Raw genomic sequence first — 11,255 nt, forward strand, 5'->3', positions numbered from 1 at the left:
CCACCAGCTATAAATATCTATAGACTGCTGCTGCTGCACTGCTGAGCAGGAAGGAAAGCACAAAGCGGAAGGCATGAGCAAAAACAGACACACACACTTGTAAAACCAGCAGCACTTTCATTAACCTGTTCAGAACCTCTTCTTACACAGTCACTTTCATTACCCTGTTCAGAACCTCTTCACACAGTCACTTTCATTACCCTGTTCAGAACCTCTTCACACAGTCACTTTCATTACCCTGTTCAGAACCTCTTCACACAGTCACTTTCATTACCCTGTTCAGAACCTCTTCACACAGTCACTTTCATTACCCTGTTCAGAACCTCTTCACACAGTCACTTTTATTACCCTGTTCAGAACCTCTTCACACAGTCACTTTCATTACCCTGTTCAGAACCTCTTCACACAGTCACTTTCATTACCCTGTTCAGAACCTCTTCTCACACAGTCACTTTCATTACCCTGTTCAGAACCTCTTCACACAGTCACTTTCATTACCCTGTTCAGAACCTCTTCTCACACAGTCACTTTCATTACCCTGTTCAGAACCTCTTCACACAGTCACTTTCATTACCCTGTTCAGAACCTCTTCTCACAGTCACTTTCATTACCCTGTTCAGAACCTCTTCACACAGTCACTTTCATTACCCTGTTCAGAACCTCTTCACACAGTCACTTTCATTACCCTGTTCAGAACCTCTTCACACAGTCACTTTCATTACCCTGTTCAGAACCTCTTCACACAGTCACTTTCATTACCCTGTTCAGAACCTCTTCACACAGTCACTTTCATTACCCTGTTCAGAACCTCTTCACACAGTCACTTTCATTACCCTGTTCAGAACCTCTTCACACAGTCACTTTCATTACCCTGTTCAGAACCTCTTCACACAGTCACTTTCATTACCCTGTTCAGAACCTCTTCTCACACAGTCACTTTCATTACCCTGTTCAGAACCTCTTCACACAGTCACTTTCATTACCCTGTTCAGAACCTCTTCACACAGTCACTTTCATTACCCTGTTCAGAACCTCTTCACACAGTCACTTTCATTACCCTGTTCAGAACCTCTTCACACAGTCACTTTCATTACCCTGTTCAGAACCTCTTCACACAGTCACTTTCATTACCCTGTTCAGAACCTCTTCACACAGTCACTTTCATTACCCTGTTCAGAACCTCTTCTCACACAGTCACTTTCATTACCCTGTTCAGAACCTCTTCACACAGTCACTTTCATTACCCTGTTCAGAACCTCTTCACACAGTCACTTTCATTACCCTGTTCAGAACCTCTTCACACAGTCACTTTCATTACCCTGTTCAGAACCTCTTCACACAGTCACTTTCATTACCCTGTTCAGAACGTCACTTTCATTACCCTGTTCAGAACCTCTTCTCACACAGTCACTTTCATTACCCTGTTCAGAACCTCTTCACACAGTCACTTTCATTACCCTGTTCAGAACCTCTTCTCACACAGTCACTTTCATTACCCTGTTCAGAACCTCTTCACACAGTCACTTTCATTACCCTGTTCAGAACCTCTTCACACAGTCACTTTCATTACCCTGTTCAGAACCTCTTCTCACACAGTCACTTTCATTACCCTGTTCAGAACCTCTTCACACAGTCACTTTCATTACCCTGTTCAGAACCTCTTCTCACACAGTCACTTTCATTACCCTGTTCAGAACCTCTTCACACAGTCACTTTCATTACCCTGTTCAGAACCTCTTCTCACAGTCACTTTCATTACCCTGTTCAGAACCTCTTCTCACAGTCACTTTCATTACCCTGTTCAGAACCTCTTCACACAGTCACTTTCATTACCCTGTTCAGAACCTCTTCTCACAGTCACTTTCATTACCCTGTTCAGAACCTCTTCTCACACAGTCACTTTCATTACCCTGTTCAGAACCTCTTCACACAGTCACTTTCATTACCCTGTTCAGAACCTCTTCTCACAGTCACTTTTATTACCCTGTTCAGAACCTCTTCTCACACAGTCACTTTTATTACCCTGTTCAGAACCTCTTCTCACAGTCACTTTCCAGTGATGATGTACGCATAACTGCAAAACACTCAGTGAAGAGTATAGTAAGAAATGAGTATAAAAACAGTTGAAATGTTCCTTTTTTTACTGTAGTTTAGAATGTATAACTTTCCTCCCTTCAGTTCCTTTGTAAGGGTTTTACCACTTGTGGTTTTTTATTTGTTTCTCAAATCTCAATACATTGCCATTCCCTCCTTCCTTTTAGTTTCAGTTGCATTAAGGCAGTACTGGCTGGAGAGTCTGGAGCCAGCGGTCCTGTACACTGTTTACATGACAGCGTGGAATTCCGCTGGGAAAGGAGCAAAGGGGGAGGAGATAATCCTCAAACTGGCAGGTATGTGATTGAGGGACAAGATGGGTTACAGTGCACACCAAGCACTGTTACAGGTGCACTGTCATGTAGCCAAAGATATTCCAAGAGAAAGACAAACATTAAAATGTACCTTGCACATCTTAATATATATATAAAAGATATAGCTATATATATATATACAGTATATATATACAGTGCCTTGCGAAAGTATTCGGCCCCCTTGAACTTTGCGACCTTTTGCCACATTTCAGGCTTCAAACATAAAGATATGAAACTGTAATTTTTTGTGAAGAATCAACAACAAGTGGGACACAATCATGAAGTGGAACGAAATTTATTGGATATTTCAAACTTTTTTAACAAATAAAAAACTGAAAAATTGGGCGTGCAAAATTATTCAGCCCCCTTAAGTTAATACTTTGTAGCGCCACCTTTTGCTGCGATTACAGCTGTAAGTCGCTTGGGGTATGTCTCTATCAGTTTTGCACATCGAGAGACTGAAATTTTTGCCCATTCCTCCTTGCAAAACAGCTCGAGCTCAGTGAGGTTGGATGGAGAGCATTTGTGAACAGCAGTTTTCAGTTCTTTCCACAGATTCTCGATTGGATTCAGGTCTGGACTTTGACTTGGCCATTCTAACACCTGGATATGTTTATTTGTGAACCATTCCATTGTAGATTTTGCTTTATGTTTTGGATCATTGTCTTGTTGGAAGACAAATCTCCGTCCCAGTCTCAGGTCTTTTGCAGACTCCATCAGGTTTTCTTCCAGAATGGTCCTGTATTTGGCTCCATCCATCTTCCCATCAATTTTAACCATCTTCCCTGTCCCTGCTGAAGAAAAGCAGGCCCAAACCATGATGCTGCCACCACCATGTTTGACAGTGGGGATGGTGTGTTCAGGGTGATGAGCTGTGTTGCTTTTACGCCAAACATAACGTTTTGCATTGTTGCCAAAAAGTTCGATTTTGGTTTCATCTGACCAGAGCACCTTCTTCCACATGTTTGGTGTGTCTCCCAGGTGGCTTGTGGCAAACTGTAAACGACACTTTTTATGGATATCTTTAAGAAATGGCTTTCTTCTTGCCACTCTTCCATAAAGGCCAGATTTGTGCAGTATACGACTGATTGTTGTCCTATGGACAGAGTCTCCCACCTCAGCTGTAGATCTCTGCAGTTCATCCAGAGTGATCATGGGCCTCTTGGCTGCATCTCTGATCAGTCTTCTCCTTGTATGAGCTGAAAGTTTAGAGGGACGGCCAGGTCTTGGTAGATTTGCAGTGGTCTGATACTCCTTCCATTTCAATATTATCGCTTGCACAGTGCTCCTTGGGATGTTTAAAGCTTGGGAAATCTTTTTGAATCCAAATCCGGCTTTAAACTTCTCCACAACAGTATCTCGGACCTGCCTGGTGTGTTCCTTGTTCTTCATGATGCTCTCTGCGCTTTAAACGGACCTCTGAGACTATCACAGTGCAGGTGCATTTATACGGAGACTTGATTACACACAGGTGGATTCTATTTATCATCATTAGTCATTTAGGTCAACATTGGATCATTCAGAGATCCTCACTGAACTTCTGGAGAGAGTTTGCTGCACTGAAAGTAAAGGGGCTGAATAATTTTGCACGCCCAATTTTTCAGTTTTTTATTTGTTAAAAAAGTTTGAAATATCCAATAAATTTCGTTCCACTTCATGATTGTGTCCCACTTGTTGTTGATTCTTCACAAAAAATTACAGTTTCATATCTTTATGTTTGAAGCCTGAAATGTGGCAAAAGGTCGCAAAGTTCAAGGGGGCCGAATATTTTCGCAAGGCACTGTATATATATATATATAATCTGTAATCTGTATTAGGTTATTGGTATTATAACTATAGACTTTAATTGTGCAGTTTATGTTTTTGCTCAAAAATGACCTAACCAATTATTCTCTTCCAGACAGCTATGATGTCACCATTCTTGTGGTTATTGTTGTCACGGTAACCTTCTCAATAGCCATTCCACTAATTGTGATGTTTTACAATTGTATCAGACACAGGTATCTTCTTGTTTAACTATTCTGTAATCTACTGTACATGTCTCAAAATTAACAGCGGTGTTCAAATAATATTTGATACATTTTGTAATAATAAATAAATATTGCAGCTTATCACTGATCCCCAAACTCCTGCCTAGTACCTGTGTTATCAGATACTTTTAAAATATACTATACATATTTTAAAGGGGTTATTTGTGCAAAGTTTATATTATTCGCTATATCACTAAAAGTACTTTAATGCAAAATATGAAATCATTCTTTATGGGTATTGTTTGGACTTATGTTTTTATTATTATTATTATTATTATTATTATTATTAGTAGTAGTAGTAGTAGTAGTAGTAGTAGTAGTAGTAGTAGTAGTAGTAATCATGATGTTTGTTTGTTTTTTAGAAACAAGAGAATATGTGTCTTATGGGTACCAAAATGGGTTTTTGAAGAATTCCCTAGAGTTGAGAACAGTACTGTGGTGAAGCTATTGCAGGTGATGTACTGTTCTGCTGCATAACATATTTATTTTTCTTCAAGGAACGTGAAAACATAGCATTGTAGATTTAACAAATATTTAGCCCTACATGTCTCTATATTTGATGATGCAGCTGGCTTGTCTAAATGTCATTCTAGCATTCTGTGACTCAGACATTCTGTGGTATTCTATGACTGTGATCCACAGACTGAGGGGTAGGTGTATTAAGATGGGCCAGTCACAGCACAAACATACCACAATTTGCATTTTCGTTGCGGCACTTAGCAAAGTATAATTTTGTCGTATGTACTAAGAGAAATTATGTTAATGAAAAGAGCCGCAATATACTAATTTAAATATGTGTTGCGTCTTCTTAGCGAGATCTCTATTGCGAGAGTCGGGCAACATTGTTCAAATAAATAGTGGGAGTTGAGTTGTGTTTTGCTGCAGCAGAGTAGGCCCGAAGGATAACGTCTATACATGCAAGGGTGCAAGAATCAAAATAACATTGTTTTTGTTAAATGTAAACATCATCTGTACAACGCATTCTGTTCCATCTTCATGGGGTCCCACCTTCACCCCCAAATAAAAAATGTGTTTCTATCAAAAAGCTTTTCATAATCATGCAGTAGCCTCTCGCTAAACCGGATATGTTTGTCTGACATTAGGATGTGTCGGGTTTAAAAAATACAGTAAAATCACACACACATACATTTAGTGATCAATGTATTTTAAATGTATAAATCATTGCTCTAAAATAACACTAATGTGTTTTGGGTAGGGCGTGCTACACATTACATTATGAACAAAAATATTAATCTGTACAGTACGCCTATACAGCATACAGTACAGTAATAAAAAACAAATGAACAACTAGCCCACTTTCTTTTTACTTGAGCCTGTAGGCTACCGGTATGGTAACACAAAATAAATCATGCTGCTGCACTGTACAATCCGAATAAAAGATTATTTTAAAATGAAACTAATGATTTTCTTCTTCTTCTTCTTCTTCTTCTTCTTCTTCTTCTTCTTCTTCTTCTTCTTCTTCCATGGTGCCACATTGACAAGCTATGATACTTACAGGAGGACAGTCAATTCTCATTAATACGAATTTCAAAGGACCAGCAACAAATTTTGCATTATACCACTAATTCGTATTATCATTAGTAGCCTATAAGCCAAATGTATACTGTCCGTTTTTATTTAAGTTAGTCAGTGGTGCAGTGCTAAATTGTGCACAATTACAAACCACCTGCACATTAATAGAATAGGTGTGTTTCCTATTCCTATACAGATGCTCATAATGAGCTGGAGGGGTTAGCGGCACATGTGTGCAGTCTGTTGCTCCCAACACATTGGGGAAACCAGAAATGTTATAGAAATTTGTTTTCAAGGCTTGTAAGTACACCCTGCTTTTAGGGAAAAATAGGTATTTGGCTGTTTGCTTCAAAAATACATTGAGCACAACTGGCAACGCACAAGAATTGCAAATAATTGCGGCTGTTTAAAACATGCTTTCAAAAGTTCTTAACAAACTGTAATTGTAAGTGTCGCAATTGCCTGCAGCTTTCGTACTTCAGACTTCAAACTCATTTGCAACTGGTCTGCGACTATTGCGACAGGCACAACACTTTAGTAAACCTACCCCTGAGACTTGCATCTGTTGTGTGCGTGTGAAACAAAAAATCTGAAAATAGGATTCACCAGCCAGTAGGTTTTCTTTGCTGTGTAAGTGGTGACCTTGATTCACGGTGTTTACAGCGTATGATTTAGCTTTAGCAAGAAAAATGGGGGTGAATTTGATAAGAAAGCAAAATGAATAAACGTTCCGAAACAAACCTTTCATTCCTTTCAAATGAGCAGAGTATTACTGTTTTAATATGTGTGTGTTGTAAATAGATTTTTTGAAATGATTTTCATGTCTTTATTTGCAGGAGAAATACAGGACTGACTCAGACTCTTTGTGGCGGTCCTTACACAGCGACCCTCCAATAACAGAAGTGGAGGAAACAATCTTCTTCTCAGAAGAGGTGGCTTCATTGCCTTCTCTCCTTGGTGAAGACACGCTTGCAGAGAGAATGGAATGGCAATGCGCAGGAAAGCCAGAGGCTGGCGACACTCCTAGCAAACATCATGGATACCATCCGCAGGTATCAAACCAAGAAGAAGATAATTTACTTGACAGTGTAGAAACCTCTCAGCTTGAATTACTCGATTCAAGTTCTCCAGCAGACTGTGGTATATTTACAATGCTGCTGAACGGGACTTTTGACATTTCAAGCAGAAGTTTGCTTCCAGGTGGAGATATAAATGTGACCTTTGGTGGCAATGCACACATCATCGACTTAGCCAGTTTCTGTGGGGAGAGAGAGAGGGTAGAGTTTAATGAGAGGCATGACTTTTCAATGGAAGGCTCAGACCAGGGTCAAACATTGCTGCCAGATGCACTGGTGGACTGTCTGAGACATTCAGTGGAACCTGTTGCTGTGAACTCTTATTTCCCTCAACTTGTTGTTCATCCGGTTACAGAAGGAGACTGCTGAGGGGTTTGCAAAGAAGCTGCTATTCACACAAACAATGAAGCATGGACTATATATCTGCTGCAACTCATAACTGACTGATACTGTAACTAACCAAAAGAGGTTAAAGGACTCCGGAAATATACAGTTCATCTAAACACTGATAAAATAAAGAAAGAGAAAAGCCAATCGCTGCAGAAAAAACTGCACAAGACCTTCCATATTTCAATACTTGATTTGCACCTCACAAAACAGTGGATTAGTAAAGTAAAGGATCCTTACATAGTTGTACATGTTTTGAATCGGGGAATAACAATCTTTTGTCAGTTGCAGATGGTTTGCAGGCAGTTTGACTTTTGAGCATTAATTGTGAATTTTACACTAAGTAGAATATTATGTTAGAATAATTACATAACATGCAGTTATTTCATGAGACACAATTATGTTGTCTTTACTTATTATATATCAAGGTTTAATGTTTATAAAATACACCCAGAGTTTCTTTATGCCTTTAACCCTGAAAAGGGGGTGGTGTAAGATTGCATTTATGTGATATTGTTTATTAATATGATAATACCTGTTGTTTCATCAATCTGCCATGCAAAAAAGGCGCTTCATTAATTTCTTTCTTCATCTCTTCTAGCACTGTAAAGGAAATGGATGAAATCAAGTCATTCTGTATGGTTTTTGACATCCTAGTAAATACAGTTGCTTGTTCCATGTCAGGAGCAATCATAGCGAGCAATCATTTCTGTGAGTACAGTTGTCATGCAAAAAAAACTGTCTCCCTTGGAAAATAGTTCCCCCGGACCAATTTTCATTATGAAATCTAGTCCCCCCCATGAAAAAATGTGTTGTTTCTCTCCCCCCCCCCCCCCCTCTGGAAAATGGTCCCCCATTATGAAATCGCTGTAATTATGTTAGAACACATTTTAAGAACGGTAGCATGTTTAAAAATGAGCTAGCCTTAGGGTATTACAACTAATACTATGCATTGTCATTTTCCTTCTTGCTTGTTTAGCAAAACACACATTCATTTTGTTTTGAAACGATCTAAAAAATATTTATGGGATACGATTTATCACCCAACATTCACAAACAATATTATTATTATTATTATTATTATTATTATTATTATTATTATTATTATTATTATTATTATTATTATTATTTGTATAAATGTTGCCACAACAATGCTCATTTTGTTGCATATTATTTTTTGTGGTGTGTTGCTTACTCAGTTCGAAGAAAAAAAAACACACACAAAAAAAACCTCAAGAAAAATCTAATCTTGCAAAGTTATATTCTTAATTTTAATTTATGAAAATAAGTCTGGGGGGGACTAATTTCCATGGGGGACCAAATTCAGCATGACACCGTTGTGCCGAAATTTGCATTATTTTGAGATATGCGCATGTGTCAGCGTTTCATATTAATTTATTCATCGTCACGGTTTCAATGTGAACTTTCAGCATTATAAATTAAATGTACTTTTTAGACATAAACAGTATAAAAACACCAAAACACAAAACAGATCAAGTGAAATTTAAATAAACACAGTAGTTATTACTTCCTGTTCTGCCTACTTTACGTTGATATATTTGCTTTTAAATATTCACTATATCTAGCCTCAGGCGACTCATGTAATTTTGAAATATATTTAGAAACTAAAATTAAAGGTAGAAGCATTTAAAATTATCAAAACGTATAAATCCTTCACCGTTTTCCATTCACTACACGTATGCCTAATAGTCTGTTTAACAGCGAATCAAAAAGACTTACAGGACAAGGTCACTGCAGGTCTTTTTGATTCGCTGTTAGTTAAATGTGAACCTCCATATGTGGGTCTATATTAGAGAACTGTGCCAAATTCTCCTTGACATACACTGGGATCTGCAGCTTTCTGGACAAAGGGCTCGCTCAAGCTGAAGGGTTACATGAACTAAAATGTTCTAATTGAATAATGTATAATCAGTGAATATCACCAACGATGCGTATTGAAAGCATCTTGAGCTAGCTAGCCGTGAAGGTCTGTTGGCACCTGTGAAAGAAAACAAACTGAATGGTTTTCCTTCCTGTATAGTTAACAACAGTCTTGACGGCTGTTTCCTTAGACTTCACATGCTGTTTATATGTGTGTATGTGCAGCTAAAACCTAGAAGGTTCTAAATAATATACTCGTCAAGTGGAATAAGAACTTTCATCTAGAACTTTGAGCCAGGGGTAGGCAGCTTCGGATTTTTCAGTCCAGGCCTTTTTTTCCAGCCAGATCCTAAATCATTATTGAGCCTAGATTAAATTAAAAAATATAACAGAGGTATAAAGTATAGCTGTGGGGCTGCCATAAACTTCAAGCCCAGGACTCTGGGATTGCCTGCCTTAATCATTCTGTAGTAAGAAATGCTATTTACTAAAAAGAAACTAAGTAACACAATCAGACAAACTTTTTTTCACCGTGGTTTTGTAAACACTTTTAACTAGAACTGTGATTTGTGACCAAAACCAGAAGCTAATTATATTTCAAAGAACATCAATACACAAAGTGAATAAGTGAATGCGATGGCTTTTCATCATTGTTTGTCACTGATGAATAAGATTCCATTCTGATGAATAAGATTCCATGATTATAAAAGTGAGGGACTAGTTTTAATAAGCGAAACTGTGTCTGATATAAATACTGCCAACCTGTAACTTTATCAATCCTGTTAGTGTTATCCAACAGGAGTGGTTCATAAACATCACTAAAGACAATAAAAAATAGAGTTTCACAAAAGAAATGCAAGTGCAGTGCCCGCTGATAACACGTCGATTTTTAAATAAGCATGAAACTAGAATTAGTCCCAATGCAAACGGACACAATGGTTGTAAAAGGTGTGATCTAATGAAGCATGGTTTCCTGTGTGAAGTGTGTGTGTGTGCATTACTTGTAAACACTTCTGAATGCATGATAAAAAGCAAGAGCAGTTCCAAACACACACACTCATTTAGGCATGAAGTTCTGCTCTCTTCACTTTTCAGATATTTTGGCTATTCCTTCTATTTTATTTTTCACATTGATTTATAATTCCATATTTTTTTAAAATGTTTTAGATAAGAGTCTTTACAGTGGCCCTGTGATTTAATAGGGACATTAAGCTTGGTAAATAATGGTCTACAGTAAGTAGAAGCAGCCACTGAGAATTATACAAAACACACATAGTAGGATAGTAACCAGGTAACTGAAATATTAAGAGATGGTAAACTGCATCTACTGTCAAGAGGAAGAACAGTATAGCTTTTGACGACACTTTTGTTTCTTTTGATGAAATGAATATCAGTTATTGCATTTGCTCCATATCAGTAACAGCTGCTGTTCATTAGACTATATAATATACTAAATGTACTTCTGCTATCATAGGCCCTTTCACCACACCTTATTTCATGGAACTAGTGTCAACAGCATTAGACAATTAAACAGTTAGACTGTAATGTTGCTCAACATAGACTTTGCTGTGTTGTGAATATGATATGCACTGCCCAGCATCCACTTCACAATGCAAAACAGCCATCTCACTGACAGGGGACAGAACCCTTAACAGCAGTGTATGACACAGCACTGCCCCTTACACTTACCCTGAGACCCCCTTAACAGCAGTGTATGACACAGCACTGCCCCTTACACTTACCCTGAGACCCCCTTAACAGCAGTGTATGACACAGCACTGCCCCTTACACTTACCCTGAGACCCCCTTAACAGCAGTGTATGACACAGCACTGCCCCTTACACTTACCCTGAGACCCCCTTAACAGCAGTGTATGACACAGCACTGCCCCTTACACTTACCCTGAGACCCCCTTAACAGCAGTGTATGACACAGCACTG

General features: G+C 38.4%; 1 protein-coding gene across 1 annotated transcript; it reads left to right on the forward strand.

Moving 5' to 3' along the window:
• The first annotated feature begins 1,824 nt into the window (after nucleotides 1-1,824).
• LOC117405625 (interleukin-23 receptor-like) lies at nucleotides 1,825-9,132 on the forward strand. The gene is made up of 4 exons (XM_034008829.3): nucleotides 1,825-2,390; nucleotides 4,309-4,408; nucleotides 4,801-4,891; nucleotides 6,808-9,132. Exons 1-4 carry the CDS (start codon nucleotides 2,156-2,158, stop codon nucleotides 7,414-7,416), a joined length of 1,035 nt encoding a protein of 344 aa, XP_033864720.1. The 5' UTR covers nucleotides 1,825-2,155; the 3' UTR covers nucleotides 7,417-9,132.
• The last annotated feature ends 2,123 nt before the right edge of the window (nucleotides 9,133-11,255 follow it).

This window comes from Acipenser ruthenus, chromosome 10 (genome assembly GCF_902713425.1).
Source record: "Acipenser ruthenus chromosome 10, fAciRut3.2 maternal haplotype, whole genome shotgun sequence".
NCBI classification, from domain to species: domain Eukaryota; kingdom Metazoa; phylum Chordata; class Actinopteri; order Acipenseriformes; family Acipenseridae; genus Acipenser; species Acipenser ruthenus.